Genomic DNA, 25,383 nt, shown 5'->3' with positions numbered 1-25,383 from the left:
CTTTTAGGAGTAGGTAAACGGTCCTATGGTCTGGTCTGTTTCTGTTGTGTGTAGGTTGTGTGTCACTCGTTCAGTTTTTGTCAGGCCTGAGTGTTGTGCTTTTAATTATAGACAGTGTCTTTGTTGGATGTTTGATAGCTGGGCTTGTTCATTCATTTCTCATTGTAATATTCATTTTACATTTTGTACATTTTTTGCATAGTTTAGCAAAAATCAGATCATCTATGTTGACAAATACAATACCTTTTCACAGATTGCAAAAATAATGAACTTATCTGAGAAAATCTGTCTCATTACCAAATGAAGTGAGAAATGAGGTTCTAATCACTATCATTATGAACAACACACTTGTCAGTTTTTGTTCTAAAAGGATCCCATCTATCATTATCATGTATAAACTTTGCCAAGTAATTACATTGTAACTATAGGAACCTACCCGACACAGGAGAACAAGAGTAAATGAGTTGGTGTCCACAAGGAGGAACCGCGAAAACTAACACACACATAACCTTGCTCATTAGTATTATTATATGCAGGTTACCAGATAAGTTAACAATGAATATTTTCTCAATAATATAGCATTATTTTTTTTTATTTTTATTATTCCTCAACATGATTTTTTGCCAAAACCCATCCCATACTTTTTCGAGTTGGTCGAAAAATTATTATTTCACTGTTTAAGAGATGACTTACCAAATAATAAAATAAAACATTTTTTATTGAATTTTTGACGGAAAACAATATACTTTTAAATGGACAGACTAGTTTACTTGCCTTCCTCTTTGACATCCAAATCCAAGACGGTTTGTTGAATAGGCAGGGCCCTTTCATGTCCAGGACACAACCTCTCCTTATGTCTGGGACCTGCGGAATTGGACTCACCACCATTTGGACCATCACAGTCACTCAACTTTATGGTCTCCCCATTTTCATCGCTGTTGCTGTTACCTTGCTTACCATGTTGACTATCTTCACCGATATGACAGCTGTTAACATAAGGATTTTCACCCGCAGGAGTTTCTCCAGTGTCACTAGTTTTGTCTGTTCTTCCATCCTCCTTAGCAGGACTATTTTTAGTTGAATGTGTTTCTAGTGTAGAACAGTCTATCCTTGCAGGATTTTCAGATTCAAACTCCTCATCCATGTCTTCATCAAACATTTTGGACATTTCTTCAGCCTGCAAATAATCAAACAAGAACTCTGCATATGCATTTTTGGGTTTTGATCATTTATGTTAAATAAGTTATACTAAATTATGCATTAAATAAAATGGCAGCAACCTAATTATTGTGAGCCTTTAATATAATGGACAAAATTAAGATTTTCACAATGCCAAAATCCATAAAAACTAGCTATTAAGACACCATTATTGCCATGACAATATCTCATCTTTTGGATAGATAGATAAGACTTCCAAATATTTCACTTTGTTATTGAAAAAGTGATGGAATAATTGTTCAAGTTCTATTGAAAAGAAAATCAATTAGCTCGAACGCTTTATTTCAAGGGAGACAATTAGGGAACAATGGGCCTCAGAGTTACGGTTCTTGTAATGTGCAAGACTCAAACATGTAATGCCATACATATATATAAATACAATCAAACCTGGTTGAATGATCACCTGCTTTAAATGGCCACCTGCCTTAACGGGCCACTCAGAATTCCCCCCGTACTTTTTAACTATATAATGTTTGTGCATTAAGCGGCCAATTGTCTAACGAGGCCACGGCCACTAATTTTTGTCCCCTTAAAGCCATATACACCACTAATTAGCGGCCACTAATCCCTTGTCACTGACACTTATAAATTTTTCCAATACACAGCTTTAATTGCTTATGGAAGTTTAGGAAAAAGAACGACGACCTCGGGTATCTCCGTTATCCAATAAAAATGAATATTGCATCACACAATTGCCATGCGTGTTTACTCATCGAGCAATCATGTTTATGACACGTCGGCGACTGTTTTGATCAGAATTAACACAAATAATGACACAATTAATAAGATAATTAAATAATTACGAAGTTAATTATTAAATACCGACAAAAACACTGGTTATTATATATTCACAGTATGCATTGTCATTCGAAGGCGTGAAACAAGTTACGATTTTTATTCACTTCAATATTATTTTTCACAGTACACGGATTAATATTTCTACAAACGGATATTTACAATGCATTGTTCTTGATATATCAACTTTGATTATGGCTGAAAATAAGACTGATCGAAAGTGTTTGACTCTAAAAAAAGTGTCGAGTGTATAAAGTTATTCGAAAATGGCTGTGGTATTTTGTTTATACCTTGTATCAACATTTATCTAATGTATTTTATTTATAAATTTGAAATAAAGTTATTTTATCTATACAAATGTATTATTCAACCTTCTTCAATAATACTGATACAGATGTTACTGATTGTGGTGTGAGGTGATGGTTCAGATACATACTCCATCTCTGAATAAAGCTAATGTGGCGAAATGTCAAACCTGGATTAAGTGGCCACCTGTCTTAAGCAGCCATTTTTATCATTTCCCAAGGGTGGCCACTAAGTACAGGTTTGACTGTAATTATGTTTTCATATCCATTTCTTTTTCTCAATACATTGTGCTTAAGGTTGTTGTTTTTTTTATAAAGGGAGGCAACTTGTTAACAATGGCTCACAGGGTTATTGTTCTTGTACTCCATACGTTAACATTGCAATAGTTATATTGATGTTTAAATTTCCATTCCTTTGAAAACTTTCTTGTTCCACTGATTATCATGCCTTATTAAAAGCTTCCAAGAATACAAAATCATCTAATTTTTTCTCATTTAATCCTCATCTATAGCTTGACAGAACAATGTTCATCAACATTGCAGACACTTACAAATATCTGCAAATTGAATGTAAAACAAGATAAAAACAAAATATTGTAAATGTCATTTCCAAGAAACTTGCAGAGCACAATCATGAAAAAGGCTATTACATTGTGTGATCTAAATTATACATTATATATTGATCAGTCGTTTTAATCTTTGAAAACCTTATCATGTATTCATTCTTGCACAAATTAAGTTATACAAATATAATTTTCGTTGTTTGAAATTATTGAATTAGACGAAAATTATTTTCCCTTGTTACGGTCAATCCGATAGGTGGCGAATAAGTTTTGCACGAGGATTTCGTGTTGAGTGGTCATTCAGCCTTGGGACAGGCCGTCGAGCAGACTTGTTTTTGAAGTCTTGTTAGTAGATAGTATTAAGCTTAAATTACTAGATGCATTTTTGACATGTTTACTGATAATAATCAAATATGATTTCTTTCTATATGAAAATCTAAGTTCATAGATGTACGTATGTATTGTTATATCATGATTATGCATATGGTTTCAAACGTTATATTTGTATATACAAATAAAGCGGTCGGTTGGAGTCCCAATGGCTTATACCAATATGTTGTTTGTATGTTGATGTTCCATCGGAATGAGTTGTAAGGGAAAGGACATTAGTTTCACTCCCCATGTCAGTTCTTGATGTTTATAGCATGTTTATTTACTGCAATATCACAGTTCACTCCCAGGTGTTTCAGAAAATCAAGTCATTCCGACACAGTAAAGCCCTACAAAAGTTAATCAATCTGATAATAAGCTGCTGTACTGCAGAAATACTGCAAATATTGTTTTAATTTTCACAAAGTTCATTGTTTTAATATCACGAGGTCCACTGTTTTAATTTTGAGAGATTGCAGACAATAGTTTAAATTATTTTAATCTCAAATTTTCTGTTAGCTAAAATTGGTCGTTTTTGAGGGTTTTACAATTTTCTACAACATAACCAATGGCAAACAATAGTTAGTAAATATATCAGTAGGTTTTAACTTGCCACTTAATTCGAAATTTAGAGAAATCACAAACATGAAAACCTTGTGATATTACATCAAGTCATGATACCAATGGAACATTTCAGGAAAATATTTATTCTCCATTGATGGACTTCAGTATATGTCTTTCATGAGTTCAGAGAAGTCTTTACAATGATTTCCTGCAGTTAATGACCTTACATGTTGTCAGAAATTATTGTCCAATCACACAGCTGTATTTCAAAAAAACAGAAGTGTCTTTTTAATATAGAATATCAAGAAAAAGAAAAGATACGCACTAAATTAGAATTTGTGTTGATCCTGCTGATATCAATTTAAGGCCATACCATGTTGATGTTTCATTCTGCAGATTTTACATATCTATTTTTGGAAAATGTAAAATAAAATATTGAAATTTGTTGGGTGTGTCTGCACCTGTTTTTGTTTTTTTATCCCAAACCATTTTTTGGTGGTAATAAGCTTTTGGCTTTTTTAAATGCTAAAATTTGATCAATCTTAATTTTCCTTTGTGGGTCTTATAGTGTTGTGATTATTTTGTGGATGGAAATTGGAATGATGAACAATGACTTCACACTGGGACCAATAACAATCCTAATCCAAGTTGTCAATAATAACATATGATTTCCCAAATTGAACCACTGTGGGTAAACATGCTCTGTCATTTTTAAACTGAGGTAAAATGTTGTTTTCTCACTGGAATGAATTTTCTTTCATAATAAAATGGCATCATTTGACTGTGCAATGTTTCTCATAGTGATAATGCCATTAGTTGCAGCTTGACCAAGCTTTTTTTTATTATGGTTTTGAGTCTTCTGCTCAAAGGCTATTACTTGAATCAAGTCATGATACTGTCATGACCAGAAATTGAGCTTAGAAAGTTGATGCTGTAGAAGCCAGCTTCACTGAACAGGAATATGTTTCATCATGTTGGTCCAAAAGGATGTTTCAAAGTCAGTTTTGACCAAATACTGATAAAAACAACAATTGTGAACAAATTTCTGGTCACAAAGTCAAAACCTGATCATAAAGAAACTGACACTTGTTTGAAAACACCAAAAAATAGGTAAGCCAAACTGAAGTTAATAACCTTGATTAACTTCTTAATGTTAAAGGGACTGTACACCAGATTGGCAACAAAAAAAGTTGTTTTCTGTAATAAATCTCAGGACAATTATTTAATAGAATGTGTTTGATATAATAATTGTAAAAAAAAGTACCAAAATGCAGAAAAAAAATTGTGTCTGAAACCGGGTTCGAACCGGCGTGTCGCCAAAATTGCAGTCCAGCATCATATCCACTGAGCTATGACGGCTTACTCTAAACGGGTAACATAATTAAGCTATACACCTAACTCGGTAATAATCATGTGATAACACCGACCAGCCAATCACGCAGGAAGCATTGAATTCTACTAGGTAGACATACCAATCTTTTTTAATTGAAAAGTATGAAATAACTGCTAAACTTAAATAAATTGTAAACTATGTGATACTTCAGTTAGTAAGTTTCAATGCATTGTACACATTAATACCAATTAAGTTTATGACAGTTTTCGACAATTTTCTTTTTTTCTGGCAAATTGATCATCTGGCCCCAATTTCTCGAAACTTCTTAAGCTTAACAGGCTTAAGTCACTTATTTCAATTACCCAAAATACATACTGAAAATGGATTTTGATAAATGAAAAATGGTTTATTCTAAAAATCATACAGATTATTCCTAAATAATTTCTAAAAATTCTTGAAGAAGTTAATATAATACATTTCAAAGAACGACAAAAATAGTGAGATTAGCTTAATCCTGTTATAAGGGACTTAAGAAGTTTCGAGAAATCGGGGCCTGGTGTACAATTGCTTTAATTAAGAGTATTCGGAACATATCATACTTACACCATTCCAAAACACTCATAATAAATGTCTTAATACAGTTGCAAAGTGATTCAGGTAGATAAGTTGGTTTATTTTTTTCATTATATGATCATCATACTTGAAATATATCATAATTATCTTAAATATTTGGTTCACTCATACATTTTGGCTTACTCAGAAAATGGATGAATTAATAGTATTCAAACATTTCTACATTGTCTAATAGAGCTTACCGGTAATTAAAGTGACATTCTTATTCAAAATCAGTACATACACAGTCATGTAAAACAAACATCAATTTTGACAGACCTTTAACTACTTACTAAATAATGCTTTTATGGAAAATATTAATTACTGATAACAAGATTGTAACCTTGTATTTAATTATATATAGCTGAAAACCCAAAACTATTAAATGATTGATGAAATCTACTATATTCTCATAAGGCAGAAAAACAGTGTTTTCTGCGCATTTCTTTCAAATTAAATATTGAATTCGTCATAAAAACCATAATTGTTTTCGATATTTATTCATCCTTTCTGGTATATTTAAACAATTACTTTGTAAATCTTGCCTTCATTCATACCCTGTGTATAGGAGTGTGTGGTTATCAATATTCCGCAAAAATATGAACTATCATCATTCCAAGAAAGGATGAATATTGCAATCCAGGCTAGTGTAACATTTATGTAATTGATTATAAAACAAGAGATGTTTGTCAAACATAAAGCTCAGGGGGAGCATGCGCCATGTTGTCAGGATTATATGGACAATTGAATGAAATATGCATGGACCGAAATTACAGCTGATTTGTTGCTGTTTTAAGATTATGACCATTAAAGTGTGAGGATCAAGTGTGTTATGACCGTCATGACCTTTGACTCTATGAACTCAAAATCCAGAGTCATCAGCTGGTCACCAGAAACCTAAATGTCAAGTTTGAGGGCCATGGGTGTAGGCATTGTCAAGTTATCACAAGACAAGTTTTTTTCGTTCAAGGTCACTGTGACCTTGACCTTTGACCTGATGACCCCTTAAATCATAAGGGGTCATCTACAAGTCAGATGCAACTCCAAGTCAAGTTTGAAGGCCATGGGTGCAGGCATTGTTGAGTTATCACTCGGACAACCTTTTACCATTCAAAATCACTGTGACCTTGACCTTTGGCTCTATGAATCCTAAAATCAATAAGGGTGATCTACTGGTCAGGCTTAACATCCATGTCAAGTTTAATGATCATAGGTTCAGGCATTGTTGAGAAATCGGTGGGGGAAGATTTGTTAACTTTTTTGCGTTAAAGGTTACTGTGACATTGACCTTGGCCTGATGACCCCCAAAGTTGATAGGGGTCATCTACTGGGCAGGCCCAACCTTCATGTCAAGTTTGATGACCATAGGTCCAAGAATTGTCGAGTTTGCTTTCAAGGTCACTGTGACCTTGACCTTTGACCCCTAAAATCAATAGGGGTCATCTACTGGTCAGGCCCAACCTCCATGTCAAGTTTGAGGGCCATGGGTGCAGGCATTGTTGAGTTATCACTTGGACAAACTTTTATCATTCAAGGTCACTGTGACCTTGACCTTTGGCCCAATGACCCCTAAAATTAATAGGGACAATCTTCTGGCCAGGCTCAATCTCCAAATCAAGTTTGAGGGCCATGGGTGCAGGCATTGTCGAGTTATCACTCGGACAACCTTTTACCATTCCAGGTCACTGTGACCTTGACCTTTGGCCAGATGACCCCCAAAAACCATAGGGGTCATCTCCTGGTCAGGCCAATTCTCCAAGTCAAATTTGAGGGCCATGGGTGCAGGCATTGTTGAGTTATCAATCGGACAACCTTTTACCATTCAAGGTCACTGTGACCTTGACCTTTGGCCCAATGACCCCCAAAAACAATAGGGGTCATCTACTGGTCAGGCCCAACCTCCAAGTCAAGTTTGAGGGCAATGGGTGCAGGCATTGTTGAGTTATCACATGAACAACCTTTTACCATTAAAGGTCACTGTGACCTTGACCTTTGACCCATTGAGCCCAAAAAACAATAGGGGTCAGCTACTGGTCAGGCCCAACCTCCAAGTCAAGTTTGAGGGCCATGGGTGCAGGCATTGTCACGTTATCACTCGGACAACCTTTTACCATTCAAGGTCACTGTGACCTTGACCTTTGGCCTGATGGCCCCCAAAAACAATAGGGGTCAACTACTGGTCAGGCACAACCTCCATGTCAAGTTATAGGGCCATGGGTGCAGGCATTGTTGAGTTATCACTCGGACAAGCTTTAAAATTATTTTACCATTAAAGGTCACTGTGACCTTGACCTTTGACCCGATGACCCCCAAAATCAATAGGGGTCATCTACTGGTCAACCCCAACCTTCATGTGAAGTTTGATGACCATACGTCCAGGGATTGTTGAGTTATCACTCGGACAAGCTTTGGTCTACCGACGGACCGACCGACCGACATACCGACATGCCTGTGCAAAGCAATATACCCCTCTTCTTCGAAGCGGGGCATAATAATTCAGATTACTAATTGATTTAAACCTTATAAACATGATAATCAATGAGTTTATATAAAGTTCGCTTCTTATTTGAGCTGGGAGTAGGAGTAAGATCATTATTAATGTTCCCTGCTTTTAGTGATTATTTTTGGTTGAAGTCAATTCGTGTCTACCTAAATTACAAAAAGATGTGAATACTAATACTTATGGTTTCTTTTCTGGTAAAATCGTAACCGAAAGGTAATTATATATAAAATGAAAACAAAAACCTTCAAATTCAACATTAAATCAAACGAAAGCGAAATTCTTAATCTTTCAAAGCATCTATGTTTTGTTAAAAGAGATCATGCAAATCATGGAGACTTTTCCATATTTGAAGTTTAATCACATGAACAGTAGTTTCTTTAAATTAAGTTAAATGTTATAAGTTAACACTTAGTGTTATTAAGAAAAATATTAAAATTATTGACGTTCTTAATAACAGCCATCAGCTTTGTTTGAAAGGAATCCGTATATCTTTTTTGTTTGTAAAAAAATCATATATACTTGCACTTGCAAAAGGATTAATAAAAAATAATTCTCAAATTAAAATTTCTATCATTGCAAGAGAATTTTCTCATCTTTATATCAGTAGAAATAAAATGATGTTAATCTAAAACCAGCCCCAATATTGAACTTGACCTGTATCTTCTGATGTTACACCTGTGTACCAAAAATTGTTCAAATCTGTCTAGCCTTTCATGATTTATCATCCAGAAACCGTTTTTCTATTATTAGTAACAGTGACCTTGACCTTGGCCCCACCAGCCCCAATATCGAACTTGACCTGCATCTTCTGATGTTACACCTGTGTACCAAACTGTATCTTCTGATGTTACACCTGTGTACCAAAAAGTGTTCAAATCTGTCTAGCCTTTCATGAGTTATCCTCCGGAAACTGTTTTTCTATTTTTAGTTACAGTGACCTTGACCTTGGCCCCACCAGCCCCAATACTGAACTTGACCTGTATCTTCTGATGTTACACCTGTGTACCAAAAATTGTTCAAATCTGTCTAGCCTTTCATGAGTTATCGCCTGGAAACCGTTTTTCTATTTTTAGTAACAGTGACCTTGACCTTGGCCCCACCAGCCCCAATATCGAACTTGACCTGTATCTTCTGATGTTACACCTGTGTACCAAAAATTGTCCAAATCTGTCAAGCCTTTCATGAGTTATCGTCCTGAAACCGTTTTTCTATTTTTAGTAACAGTGACCTTGACCTTGGCCCCACCAGCCCCAATATCGAACTTGACCTGCATCTTCTGATGTTACACCTGGGTACCAGAAAAATTTCAAAACTGTCTAGCCTTTCATGAGTTATCGTCCGGAAACCATGAAAACCGACAGACCGACCGACCGACCGAAAAGCTCACTCCTATATACCCCCTCAAACTTCGTTTGTGGGGGTATAAAAATGTTAATTATTTTACTCTTTTTATCAACCTGCACTAGCACTGTAAACAGTCCATTGTTGCAGATTATCACTGAACGTTTTTGTTCTCAATGTGTTTGTTCAATGCGTTCGTTCACTGCTAATCAATGTTTTGCTACTATATGATTTATATAATAATGAAATAAAATATTCCAAGCTTTAAATCGGTGTATAAATTGCAATAATAACATTTTTGATAATAAAGTTATACACGTTTTCGTAGAACCACACATGTATTTTAAATCTGCACTCAGGCTGTCAAACATTGCCTTTTATCATTTCATGGCTTTTTTAACTCACTGTTTCAATGTCATTTTTATTTTGTTATGAATTAATTTTATTTAAAATGAAACGTAATTTCCTCAGCCTTATATTGGTGTAGAATTTGTAAAAACACCATGTTTTATCATAACGTAATGATGAAATTAGTTAAGGCACACCTGTATTCAAAGAATACCACGTACAGCGTGCTGTAAATCATTAAGCAAATGTTGATTTCATCAAATCATTGTTATCAGTGATTAAATCAACCTGAACGACACCATATTCAGACTGACTTATGATTTACTGCTTGGTCCCTCTCCCTTTAATCCTACTTACAGATGAAAACTGACAAAGTTAAACAAAATAATTGTGATCGCTTGCTCAGAACAAAATATTTATTTGGTGTTGCCTAACTAATAACCTGTGGCAATTACATCTTAATCTGTGAACCTAAAAAGTTTTTGAATTCCTCATGTCTATATGTGTAAATCTACCTTAGATAAATATAACACACTTAGACTGAGGGCCATATGACATTATATTTAGGACCGGCCAGTCAGCCAACGAAGGTGTTTATTGACTAGGGCATTAGCCGAGGTCCATTCAGCTTTGGGGGCAGACTGGCCGGTTCTTATAATGCCATATGGCCTGAAGTCGTGTGTTTTATTCCTTATATTATACCCAACATTTTATATTACCATTTAAAATTTTGAAAGAGCTTTTGATGTGTTTTATTGAACAAAGCAATTAATGTTTACTTGCCACAATTGTTTGCCCTTGTTAAATCACAAGTCACACTCACCATTTTTATGACGTCAGCGGTCCATATTATTTTTGGCGAGGTGTGGATTGGCAAAAAATATGATATGGACCACTGACGTCATAAAAGCAGATTTTTGACTAAAATACACTGATATAAGAACCAATCAACTTTATATGTACATGTAAGGGACAAATATAGTTATAAGATATAATAATTGTAAATATGAACCGCCCCTGCTTGTCTTTTAAATTGCTATATGCATACTTAATGCACTTATATGGGTACAAATGAAATAAATATGTTAATTCAAACTAAAATAGTAACTATTCTTTCACAAACCTTGTCAATTTATTTTGCAAACGTAATTGTCAGCTGTCTGTGCATAAGGAAGTTTCATTTATCACGTTTCAGATAAAATTGAGTATATAACAGCTGAGAAATGATTGTTCAAGACGGACAGTGCAGCTGCTTAATGGATCCCTTCAGGTTCATAAAATTGTTGATTTCAGTGCAACATTATATTTCATTTCACTGCAAATCTGCTCATAAAAAATATTTTCTATTACCATTAGTGAAATAAAACTGCAGAAATCAACAAATATCCTCTCATGGGATATGTGAAATTCATTCACCAGATGAAAAGACCTTAACTTAATATCCTATATTGCATTTCAAAATAAATAGTAAGTTCAGAGTAATCTGTGATTATTTACTCAAACAAAACCTTTTATCTCAACGCCAAGCAGGACACATTCCCATTTGTGCTTATGTTGCAATTCTTGTTTATCACCAGTGACAAAGGGCACCTTCAAAGTGTGTTAGATATTATCACAGAATTACTGCATGATAACACAGAGGCTTTAGGTTAATAAAATGTGCACGGCTGGTGTTATCTGGTGTTATGTCCTCGCCTGATAAATGAAAGTTTCTACGGTCCGACAGCTGACAATTACATTTGCAAAATGTATTATTGTGTGCTTCATATGACACAAGTGATATATGCATTGACCATAAGGCTGTAACAGCAACACTTAAAGGACATACTACAGTCCCGCAGGCACCCATCAAATCAGACTTCAGTGTTCCAGAATGGAATCTCACAATACAAAAACATATATTTTACCTATGTATTGCACACCTACAGAAATATTTAAAACTATGATGAAAAGACTGATTACTTAAGTACATATCCTGCTTTGTTTCCTAGCATGATACATTTACTAGAAATTATCTAAATCAGTTACTCCACTTGATTAAAACTTCGGAACAAGAAAAACACTAGCATATTCAAACGTTGATCTGTTTCTTGGTTAATCAAGTGGCAGTCAGGGGCACACAGCCCTTTTGTACAAAGATTCAATGATTTCAAAGTCAGTCAGGGACACAAAGCACTTGTGTATTAAATGATTTCAGTCAGTCAGGGACACACAGCACTTGTGTATTCAATGATTTCAAAGTCAGTCAGGGACACACAGCACTTGTGTATTCAATGATATCAAAGTCAGTCAGGGACCCACAGTACTCGTGTACAAAGATTCAATGGTTTCAAAGTCAGTCAGAGACCCACAACACTCATGTATTAAATTATTTCAAAGTCAGTCAGGGACACACAGCACTCGTGTATTAAATTATTTCAAAGTCAGTCAGGGACACACAGCACTCATGTATTCAATGATTTCAAAGTCAGTCAGGGACACACAGCACTTGTGTATTCAATGATTTCAAAGTCAGTCAGGGACCCACAGTACTTGTGTACAAAGATTCAATGGTTTCAAAGTCAGTCAAGAACACACAGCATTTGTGTATTAAATTATTTCAAAGTCAGTCAGGGACACACAGCACTCGTGTATTAAATTATTTCAAAGTCAGTCAGGGACCCACAGTACTCGTGTACAAAGATTCAATGGTTTCAAAGTCAGTCAGGAACACACAGCACTCGTGTATTAAATTATTTCAAAGTCAGTCAGGGACACACAGCACTCGTGTATTCAATGATTTCAAAGTCAGTCAGGGACACACAGCACTCATGTATTAAATTATTTCAAAGTCAGTCAGGGACCCACAGTACTCGTGTACAAAGATTCAATGGTTTCAAAGTCAGTCTGGAACACACAGCACTTGTGTATTAGATTATTTCAAAGTCAGTCAGGGACACACAGCACTCGTGTATTGAATTATTTCAAAGTCAGTCAGGGACACACAGCACTCGTGTATTAAATTATTTCAAAGTCAGTCAGGGACACACAGCACTTGTGTTCAAAGATTCAATGACTTCAAAGTATTGCACGATGACAAACACAATTTCAAAAACACCAGGCATGTGACAAAAACTCAACATCTAAAAAAATAAACAAAAACACACACCAACCACCAATCTTAATGCTCAATATCTATTCAAACCTCTCGGACCGCCTGGGCATGTATCTCATGAACATCTCTACACCTGCAGGGCGGGAAAACCCGCTGTACCAGTTTCTTCAGGGTGCGGTAGTCGATCGTGTTGGCATAAGTATGTCTCCGAAGTTCACACAGGTCCCGACCCTGAAATATATAGTGTAGACATAGTATATATCATAATAACATGCAAAATAACCATGTTTATTTCATGAAGTGTTATTAGTGCCCCTCCTCTGGTATTGCATAATTTAAAAATAAAAGCCCATATGCTGTGCATTGCTCCCATTCATTAAATGGTCACAGACACAAAATGTATTGCAAACGTCACAGGACTTGAGACATTATTAGCATTGGTCATACAGCTTGAAATAATCCCGCAATGCCGCTGTTCTACACACTGGTCTGGCCATGTCAAAGTGGAATTAGCCTGTCACTCACATGAATGTCTTGATCAACTTAATATTCCTCAAAACAAATTAAGGTGCTACTTTCAAAGAGCTTAAGTTAATATGGCTAAGAGCAAATTGACAAGTGACAAATTTTCTCAGGATGTTTTTGTTTTTCCGTCACCGATTTATTGAAGCAGTGTCCACGGTGCAATTTGGTTTGTGAAGGGTAAGGTTCCTAAAAAATCTCAAGTAAAGGAGAGATAGACAGACAGAATACTCTATTTCAACTTGTACATACATGTAGTACATCATCATTATAAAAGTAAACATAAAATTGTTTAATTGAAATTACTATGTATAAAGATAAATAGAATAAATCTAAAAAACTTTCACATGTTTAGTATATATTTTTTGTTGCTGAGTCTGCTAATTTGTCTATATTCATGGTTAGGGTTTCACAACCACATTTGAGAAGACTGGATTTAGGTTCTTGACTGGTTTTGGGTTCTTAAGTTTTATTCAAATTTATTCATATGACCTTGACCCGAGCTGGCTGTAACATGCGCTCTATACATCGTCTCATATGGTGAACATTTGTGGGTATATTTCAAAATCCTTCAAGTGGTTCAAGAATCATAAATGGACTGGACACGATTTGTGATGGTCGAACAACTTGAGCAAAACATTTACAGGGGGAGACATTAAAAGTATAAAATTGTATTCTAAATCTCTTGTATCATAACATTGACAATATGGTTCTTCATGGGGAATTCTATAATCCTAGCATATCTACCTGCATGTATGAGTAAGAAATGAGCAGATATTTAGATTCTGGTAAAAAATGTCCTGCGGCATTCCATATAAACATTTAAATGACTTTCCTATTCAAATTTGGCCTTCCAATTTTTATTATTTAAGTAACAAAACATTGCTTGAATTTACATCTGCTGTACACTCTTGTACAAAACTATCAGTTAATGTCTTCTTATACATGTATGCAAAATTAGTCTGGAGTAGCACCACTTAGTGGGTTGTCCACTACGTATCTATATCCATTTGTAAACAACATTTTTTTTTCAAATCATACACCCAGTATCTTTGCTCTTTTAATCCAATCTTCCTCGGCAAGGTTATATACTCTCTGTAATATGATATTGTCGGTACTTTTTTTAAACCAAAATTTAACAATTCCTATCAGTTGTGCAATATAAAATGGATACCTTCCAAGATCACCTTGACAATATGTTTGCAAAATTTAAGATGCGATTCTCTATATGCTTATTTCTCCATAACCCCATAACTCTGATGCATAGCATGAAATAGAACTTACAAAGGCATGAAATAATTGGCAAAGTGTTGCTGGTTTAATATTAAATTTTCTACAGTGATTAAATAATATATTTCATGCCTTCTGTGTAAGTCCTTTACCTGTCACATATTTTTCATAACTGAAAACTGTTCCTATAAGTAATTGTACAGTTATCAAAGGCTTCAATATCATTTTCATTTATGTCCATTTTTCAATTTTCAAATACAGTGGAAACTCACTAAACCGGACAAGGTCCGGATTGGGCAAAATTTCCAGTTTAGTGAGGATTCCGGTTTAGTGAGGATTTGATGTATGGAGTAAGTTTACTTAAAATGTTAACTGAGTTAACCTTTAAAGGGAAGTTGAAAACTGGAACAAAATGAAAACACATAAAGATAACATTTATTTTACATCAACAATGGTTCAAGTAACTTGAAATAATGCATAGAATATACATGTATATTCATTAATATATCAATGTGCATGTCTTGTAACATTACAGATACAGTATATATCATTGTATCTTTACGTTTCTAGTGTGATACATAATGTTCAGTCAAGGTAATTCTTCTTACATTACTTAAAGAAAGTGTCCAGTGTCGTCTGTGTTTGATAGTTTAATTAACGCACCGCTCTAATTTGATTCAATCATAGAAGTCTTTAGATAAAACAACCCTCCAAAATGATCACTTAATAACTGTTTCTAGTTCTTTATTTTCTGCAACAAACAAATTAATGTTTCAATCAATTTTCTTTTCACAAGTTTGATTATCGCAGCCTGGCAGTCAATCCACAGCGCAATCACCATTATCGATTAGTTAACACAACATCATAGGTGCAATATTTAACGATGCACCGGCTGTCAAAACAAAGTGACAAAGTGACACACGATTCGCGAATTCCTAATACACAAAATCGTTTTGACATGTTTGAACAAATATACGTCCGGTTTTGTGAGGTAAAATTATGTTGACAACTAACATATTTTCTCGATTTTTTGTCCGGTATCTGGAATTCCGAGGTTCCGGTTTTGTAGGGATTATTTTACATTGAAAAAAACACACAGAAAAACACTATTTTACTTTTTCTGTATTTATTTTAAAGCTGCACTCTCACAGATTTACAGTTTTTCCAGCTTTTTTTATTTTTTGTCTTAGAATTAGCAAATTTTTGCATGAATATCTGCAAACCAGTGATGAAAGACTGCTGTCAAAAGATCAGATCGCAGATTTTCATATTTCCGTTCCAATTTTAATGTTTTATGGCTAAAACCGTTAGTAACGGTCTAAGAAAAATGCCTAAAACATCAATTTTGGAGCTGAAATATGAAAATCTGCGATCTCATCTTTTATCATCAGTCTTTTATCACTGGTTTGCAGATATTTACGCAAAAAAAGTCTCGTAACAAGACAAAAAAAAAAGGTGTCAAAACGTTTAATCTGTGAGAGTGCAGCTTTATGTTCCCAACTTTAACAATATTGATATAATAGATCAAGGCCGTGTTGTATCATCAGGGCTTTTTGCTAATATGTCATAACCATATGGTTTGCAAATAATAACAAAAAAGTACAATATCATCAGTATAAATTCCTGAATTTATATTATCTTGAAGTATAGCTCTAAATCTTCTAGAAATAATGCACATATCACTGGCCAAAAAGCCAAACAAAAAGCCTCATAATCTATCACTGGCCAAAAAAGTCAAAACAAAAGCCTCATAATCTATCACTGGCCAAAAAAGTCAAAACAAAAGCCTCATAATATATCTTATAGACAATCATTCTTCATCAACAGCAAGTCTTGTACAGATAGAATTATAGATCAGATGCATTGCATCAATATTACTCCAGGTTTAAGTTAAAATAACAAGAGATGTCATAAGACAGGATTGGTGCTGGACTGTAGCTGCTTTGCCTCTCAGACATACAGACGAATGGCAGGCATTATTGATAAAATATGTGCATATCAGAGACCATAACTTTTTTAAACAAATTGAGGATCATATGGAGTCAACTAACATATTTGTCCTGCTGCCTTGAACACCAAGGTGAAGTATTATGTCTGTTGTATTAGCAATGTTTTCAATCAAGTCAATCAGAGGCCATAAATTGTGTTCCAAGAATCAGGTACAGTTGTCTAAATGTCTGATGGGGTAAAGTACTGTATTTGTGTATTGTATCAAGTCAAATAAATGAAAGGTTTATGAGTCAATGATAGGGGCCACAATTTGTGCTTTTGAACATATATAGCATCATCTAACTTAATTGTCTTTTGCCAAGCATCCTATTTGTCTTTATGCAAATTTAGTAATTACTGTATATTTTGTTAAGACTATTAAAAACCCAACTTGCTCCCTCTGAAATTTTAACAAAGCTTTCTTAGTTGTTCAGAAGCATCAGATGATGAAATAAGACATCTCTATTTGCTCTATAGAGCAAAAAAAGGGTTTTGGTGGTTACAAAACAAACTTTTGTCTTGAAAATTTCACAAATAAACTATCAAGCAGTTGTCATTTGCCATAAAGTGATTTATTCATTTACTGTGCTACACTCCCATGGAAGGTCTTGTGATTTCGGAGAGGTGCAAGAAAATAAGCAGCTTCTGTTTTATTGATTAGGCCTTTAATGAGACTCACCCTGAACATCTTCAACACTTTATATGGTGGAAAGCATTGTTTTTTATTTCTCGCCCCTGACCCATTCATTGTCAATTTTTTTTTGATGTTATGAAAACAATGGACTTACATAGTCACCAATTATGCTAATTGGCAGGATCATGGCAGACAAATGGTGTTATTATACCTCACTTCTATAGAACATATAGTAAAAACGCCAGGGCAATATTTTCGACTATCACCCCGCACTATCACCCTCTGCCGCACTGTCACCCTCTGACGTCATGAAATTGAAAATACGCTACAAATACGCCGCCACGTTGGATTTGTATGTGAAAAATTATGATTAATATAAAACTGGCATTGCAACCTTAAAATGCACTAATTATAAAACCTCACTTCTATAGAACATATGAAATTGGCAATACGGTACGAATATGGGATTTACTGATAGTATTTTACTTAAAGTCTGTATCACCTGAGCACTTTGTTTACCAGCCGACAATTCTTGCCAAAATGGCAGCAAGATTCGCAGCTGTCAGTGAAAATGGTATTTTTAGTCTTTAAAATACAACAGTTTTTGTTACTACAGTCTTCGGAAAACACTTTTTCTCAGGTTGACAATATGCACCACAGTCATCCTCAAGGCAGTCAATATTTATATATTAATTTCTGCCCTCCAGCGATGTTGTGACCAGATGACTTTATTTACTTTATGACAAATTCAGGACCTATATAATTTGATGTAAAATGCAATTTCAAGACCCTTTTAACTTTGTAGGGTTTTCAAAAGAGGTAAATTTTATTGTATTTTAAGTTGTTTTACCATGACATCTCAAGAGAAAGCAGTTTGTTTCTGGTCTCATGAAAAAACAACTTTTGAAATACCATACTGTTAATAAGGAATTTCTTTATTTGGGGATTTTTTTTTTCAATTCATAAAGTTCCATAACAAAGAAACAACAAAAAGATCATTTTGCCATCTTTTCTCATTTACAACATTGGTTTTCTGTAGCAACAATAAGCTGGTCTTTATTGCAATGCATACAGATTGCATTCACTTTCATCTTGTAGCTTTTGCATTAATAAAGCTGCTTTACTTGGGAATTATTGTTCCTTTTTGTCATCAGTTTAAATCATGTTCTGCTAATGCCACTTTTCTGGATGAAATAAAAAATAAATTCAGTATCCCAGAACATTAGTGTTTGGTAACATTATATTTTATACCACAAAGTTTCATATTTAAGAAATACTTTTTTTACATAATTACCCTTCAATAAGCAAAAGTAAAATAAAGTAAAATAATAAGTCCTCATATTACATTAAGAAGTGATACTTGACATTTCAGCTGAAAGTTTCTTTTATTTAATTCAAAGGGATAGGCTGCGATTAATGACATCAAGATAAACAGGACTGTAACAAAACATTTATATGTCTACCATTTGAGGCATTAACAATGACCGCCTTGCAAAGTGATTTTTCCTTGCAGACAAACAGCCATTAGATCAAACAAACACTTTCCCAAATAGTTCTCACAAATGGATTAACATAGCCAGACAAAACTGGTAAATTATTTTTTTAAGATTCTGTAGAAATAAAATAAAATAATATATTACATGAATATTAAAGTTTGTAATACTTGTTACCAAACACTTCTTCATCAAATATAAGGGTGAAGGAAACAGGATTTTGTTTCATACTTTTCAAAGCAGTACAAACAGAAGAAACAATGCAGTGACCATATATTGTCAGATAGATGGATTCTGCAAAGTTTTTTTCTAATGAAATAACTTAATTGTTCCATGCAAATATACATTACATCCACATTGCTTTTGCAGTCTTTCCCAAATTGTAAAAATTCTGCCTGTCCACCAGACAGGCACTTCGGAAGTTTTTGCCTGTCCAAAAAAATATTTTCCTGTCCAAACAAATATGTCATTAAATAGTATATATAAAGAGTAAAAAGTGAATGTCAACTGTTTTTAATGCTTTCCTGATTTAATTCACAAAAAAACAACAACATATAAACACTACATGGACATGTCGTTTAGTAAAAATTTAAACACTTGGTATCGCAAAAAATATTTAAACACCGCCACCATTAAGGTGCTTTTTGGTTTTTCACTCTTCCTGTAATTCTACCAACCACTGCCATTTTAACTGCAGATGAAGTATATTGAGTGACGATTTTGATTGTACCTTGGTGCAAACCAAGAATCAATCAAAACATTTGTAATAAAATATAATTACTGATGAATTGTATTGACTCGTTTATCCCCGGCAATTAAAATCATGATTGCATACTGGAAATGGCCGACTATTGGCGATGTTATATGACGTCAATATGGGATTGACTAACTACCGCAAAAAAAAAATCAGCAAAAGTTTTTAGAGACATTTTGCTTTCAGGTACCTTTTCGCTTTTTAGTCGTCTCAAAATTATGTTGGTCATCTGGACCGTAATTTTCGGAAGGTCTGCCAGACCCATACAAAATTTGCCGGATATGTCCAGCGTACCGGCACATTTAGGGAAGACTGCTTTTGTATTAACTTCTACTACTATTAACTAATATTAGATCTCACCTTTACCCCTACTAATGTCCAACAAAAACAGAAAACTGTACTTCCTCAAGATTTATATTCTTTCATAATAATCATTGTACACATGATCAGTATATGTATGATCATATATTTAAGAAATTAAATAGAAAAAGGTAAAATATTTCATTCATGATTGTTAGATGTCCCTACACATAATAGCCAGGGTTAAGGCTGTGTTCACATACACTACGAAGTTTGGACCGGCATTTGGGCAAACAAAAAATTCCAGTAGTAACCTATTAAAAGTTTATAAGAGTTGATGTTCACTGAATATTTAACATGCAAATCTTTTTTGACGTTTTGAAATAAACCTTGATGTAAGTTGTGCTCCTTTCATAAAAACATGCTTCAAGTTGTACATAGTTTGCCTAAGATGAACTCTGTTGGCAATTGTTGACTCTGGCTGGTTGTGCTGAACTTATCCAAACGCTTGTCCAATGGAGGCCAACGGGTACCTGATGTAATGAACCTCATGGTAACGCAAGGGGCAAGGGTAGGCAAATGATTTCAAAGAATACTCGTAACTTAGGTGGACAATGGAACCTAACGGATATGACATTTTCTTAAAGAAGTCAACTGACACTGACCTCAGCTTACCTATGCTGAGTACTTCTTCATCTAAGTTGGACTAAGCCAGCCACCGCTGCACACACACTACATTTAACCTTGTAAAAAGTTTGCCAACGCTAATAGAATATAAGTATCTTTCATGGCGGAGAGTGTAAGATAGGTTCATTCAGACCCGATGAGCCTATCTTACACAAGCGGCTATATGGTAGATTCTTTTTCTCTCACCTCAGTTAAACAAAATTAAGTAAAATGTGTTTTTTGCTGGAACTCTTTTGTGCTTCTTGAAAATAATTGCGTATGGAAATGCGATAATTCGTGGTTGTCATGGACCATGCGCGCAGTGATTCAGATTATGTAAATAGTCAATTCGGTCTTTAATTATAGTTCTAAGAAGAGTAAAGCATTATTTCTTGAAAGGTGCATGGAAACTGTTTAATGGGGACATTTGAAGCAAGAAATAATAAACCCTCTAAATATTGCCACAAGACAAGATTCCCATGATGCTATAGCCGACAGTTTTCAACAAGGTTAATTACAATGTGGCGACCATTAAAAAGGAGTTATATAGGGGTATTTTATCTTCACCTGTGGGCAAGACAAGAATTTCTAGCATGGTTAAATTATTGGATCTACTTATCTGAGGTGGGAGAAAGTAAATATAAGGCTGGAAAATGCTGCCAAGCGCTAGGAAACATTTGTAAAATTTTATGTGCACTGAAAATAAAACTTTTGTAGAGTGACTTTTAAAAATCCATCTCACAAATGTAATTTCACAAATACTTCTTAGATTTTTCAAACGCTGCCCAATGCTGGTTCATAGTGTAAACCCATCTCAAATTAAATGTGATGTTTGCCTTTTATTAATAATAGGAAATTGATGAGTGTGGAAGGTGGCTTGCATAATTACCTGACATTTTGATTTTTTTTGCATTCCTTATTTTACAGAAGCAAGTTTTAGGCTGGTTGGTGATAAAAGTCAGATTCTCAAACAAAATTCTTTGATTAATGATTGATTGATTACCCATTATTAATGGGGAAGTTTTATTATAAGCATTTAAGATAAAAAAACAACATGAAATGGGATGCTTTCCAGTGAACACTTAAATATTTTTCTTCAATATGCAAGATTGATTAATTCAACACAACCTTGGATTGTTCACATATTAACTCAGCACAACCGTATAGATTATTCACATAACTTAACTGAAAACAACCTTGGAATATTCACATATCTTTTAACTCAGCACAACCTTAGATTATTCACATATCTTAACTCAACGCAACCTTAGATTATTCACATATCTTAACTCAACGCAACCTTAGATTATTCACATATCTTAACTCAACGCAACCTTAGATTATTCACATATAACTCAACACAACCTTGGATTATTCACATATCTTAACTCAACACAATCTTGGATCATTCACATATCTTAACGCTGCACTCTCACAGATTGAACGTTTTGACAACTTTTTATTTTTTGTCTTGGAACGAGCCATTTTTTGCGAAAATCGATAGACACCAGTTATAAAAGACAGGCTGACAAAAAATTAGATTGCAGATTTTAATATTTAAGTTAAAAAATTGATGTTTTATGCATTTTTCTTAAACCGTTAGTAACGGTTTAAGCTATAAAACATTAATTTTTGAAAGGAAAAATGAAAATCTGCAATCTGATCTTTTGTCAGCAATCTATTATCATTGGTTGCAGATATTCATGCAAAAATTTGCTCATTCCAAGACAAAAATAAAAAAGTGGTATATCTGTGAGAGCGCAGCTTTAACTGAAAACAACCTTGGATTATTCACAAAATATATCTTAACTGAATACAAACTTGGGTCATTCAGATATCTTAACTTAACGCAACTTTGGATTATTCACATATCTTAACTGAATACAACATTGGATTATTCACATATCTTAACTGAATACAACCTTGGATCATTCACATATCTTAACTGAATACAACCTTGGATCATTTACATATTTTAACTCAACACAACATTGGATTATTCACATATCTTTACCCTGAAAACAATCTTGGGTTATTCCCATATTTTAACAACACAACCGTGGACTGTTCACATATCTCAACTAAATACAAGTTTGGATTTTTCCCATATCTTAACTGAAAACAACCTTGGATCATTCACATAACTTAACTCAACGCAATGTTAGATCATTCACATATCGTAACTCAATATAACCTTAGATCAGTTTTCACATATCTTAAATTAATTCCAAATAATTTCATGTTTGCACTACAAAGCTGCGACAATAAGCTATCCCAATACCACATATTTTTCCTTTTTAAAACAGTGAAGTTTTAAGTGATACACAATCATATTTCATAATGGTTAACATTATGCATTAGTATTTCTGATATTAATTTGTTTTTACTAGGACTGAACAGAAAACTGTCTGCATAACCAACCTAGAAGTGTTTAAGAACGATGCAAAACATTTACACAGCCCTTAAACTACAGGGACAAGCCCAGTAGCCCAAAAACTTAGTAAGCCCTGTTCTAAGGAACATTAGGTTGACACCTAACACAAATTTACACCTGTACAATAATTATCTACCTTTTGCACCATTAACAAAGCTGGCCTTGCTAAATGATTCTCCTTGCAGACAGACAAACAGCCATTAGATCAAACCAATATTTTCCCAACTAGTTCTCACAAATGGATTAACATGACAATGGGAACATCTTTTATTTACAATTGATTGATGACCCAAGGATTTATTGTTTTGCCTTTCTCAGTACTCTGCTATTATTTCTGTTTTACAGTAAACTGAAGAGTATGCAGAATCGTTTTTAAATTATTTTTTACATATCAGCACTTACAAAAAAACTAATGCATTTTGGTGATAAATGTCAAATCATCATATGCAATAAATCTAGCAATTTAGATTTTAATTGAAATAGGGAAAGACTGGTTTGCATAAAGATGGACAAAAAACATCCTCAAACTTTTAAACCCTCTTTGTTCACTGTATCCAGGTAAGTTATACCGTTTAAAATGTTATGGCACAATGATATTTAAGTTGTTTATACTTTTTTATACATACCATTCACTCTCATACAAACTGTCTTTGAATCATTATATTACTCATACTTGATTTCTCATCCAAATTGCATTTCTATTGTTTAAAGGCACACCATAAAGATTGATGCAATTATTTCTTGTTTGAATGCATTATCATGAACAAAATAAGTATCTTGTTTGAATGCATTATCATGAACAAAATAAGTATCTTGTTTGAATGCATTATCATGAACAAAATAAGTATCTTGTTTGAATGCATTATCATGAACAAAATAAGTATAAGATTTGTGTAAAGATTATAAAGATAAAATAAGGTAACTATGTATGTAAAATAAGAACTGTATAAAACAGAAACAAGTAATTTTGTCTTTTAAAAAGGAACATTAGTAATTTTGCTTTTCAAAAGTAACTGCATAAAAAGAAACAAGTACTTAATATTTGTCTTTAACAAAAGAACTGCATAAAAAGAAACAAGTAATTTTGCTTTTTAAAAGGAACTGCATAGAAAGAAACAAGTAATTTTGTGTTTAAAAAGGAACTGCATAAAAAGAAAAAAAGTATTTTTTTTGTCTTTAAAAAGAACTACATATACAGAAATAAATGGTTTTGTCTGTAAAAATAACTGTTAAAAAACCCAAGTAATTTTGTCCATAAAAAACTGCATAAAAAGAAACAAGTATTTTTGTCATTAAAAAGAACTGCATAAAAAGAAATCCATAGCTATATATGTATGTAAAAAAACTGCATATAAAGAAGAATGTAGGCAAAATTTGTATGTGAAAAAGAACAGCATCAAAAGTACAGTATGTGAGCTAATATGTGATGGCATACAGTGTTGTATGTTCAGAAGTTCAATATTATTCAACAGTGAATTCCTGATATTGGCAGAGCAAGGCATCACCAATAGGACTGCATGGATGGATGCTGGTCTTCACAATTCTTATTCCTTAGGCTAGTATATGACTGTAGTTCACGGAACATTTTCATCTTTGGAAATAATTGGAAATATTAGTAGCTAAATGTTAATAAACTGACAGCTTGGAATAATTAATTTATATATACCATTGTATGCTGAGATTAATTGCATAAGAATAACTTTGTAAGAGCGCCATTTCAAGTTCACCAGTCTGAATTGTATAAGAATTTTCTAGCTAACAACATTCTTGCCATGTCCTGTTATTTTAAATTCGTAACATTTATTTCAGGGATATTGTTATTGGAATACATATTTTCATTTTGAAAAAGTAAACAACATAAGTTGAAGTATATAAAGTGTAGATAAATAGAACAATTCTGAAAAAAATCAGAGTCTTTAGGAGTATTCGGACAGAACATTTAAAAGAAAATTGTGACATTAAGAGGACCAGAATCACAAACTGTGTGGAATTAATCGCCAAAATTGTCTTGCAAACGGGAGACTTGATCTGACATTGTGAATTCTTAAATTGGAATGGGATATTTTGTGGCTTAATTGTAATACAAGGAGAACATATTCACCAAGCATTGTTTTTAATTTTTAAGCAGAAACCAGACAATAAAAACAGTCACTGGTAATTGGAGAAGAGATCTAGTTGTTACAATCTAGTTAAACTTTAAAAATCTGGAATAGTTTAACATGATGAATCCAGATAGTTATCAAGAAACGTGACTCTTATATTGTTGGACAAACCAGGGATATTTTATCACCACTTGAACAGGTAATGTGTGTGTTC

General features: G+C 33.8%; 2 protein-coding genes across 5 annotated transcripts in view; one reads left to right on the top strand and one right to left on the bottom strand.

Moving 5' to 3' along the window:
• The window catches only part of LOC128243148 (ATP-dependent DNA helicase Q4-like), a 208,304-nt gene that overhangs the window by 19,767 nt on the left and 163,154 nt on the right, over window positions 1–25,383 (bottom strand). For all 3 annotated transcript variants that reach the window (XM_052960715.1, XM_052960717.1, XM_052960716.1), the window contains exons 18-19: window positions 13,136–13,276; window positions 775–1,177 (exon numbers count right to left, since the gene is read on the bottom strand). In XM_052960715.1, coding sequence (XP_052816675.1) covers window positions 775–1,177; window positions 13,136–13,276 — 544 coding nt within the window. The remainder of the gene's footprint in view (window positions 1–774; window positions 1,178–13,135; window positions 13,277–25,383) is intronic.
• LOC128243149 (uncharacterized) overlaps window positions 24,636–25,383 on the top strand; it is a 76,687-nt gene continuing 75,939 nt past the window's right edge. Inside the window, exons 1-2 of one of the 2 annotated variants that reach the window (XM_052960719.1) lie at window positions 24,646–24,770; window positions 24,877–25,368. The gene's annotated coding sequence lies outside the window, so the exon portion shown is untranslated. Of the gene's footprint in view, window positions 25,369–25,383 lie in introns of both variants that reach the window. The other variant, XM_052960718.1, reaches the window with a different exon arrangement.

This window comes from Mya arenaria, chromosome 8 (genome assembly GCF_026914265.1).
Source record: "Mya arenaria isolate MELC-2E11 chromosome 8, ASM2691426v1".
NCBI lineage: Eukaryota > Metazoa > Mollusca > Bivalvia > Myida > Myidae > Mya > Mya arenaria.
This window is presented reverse-complemented; position numbering and strand designations above follow the sequence as displayed.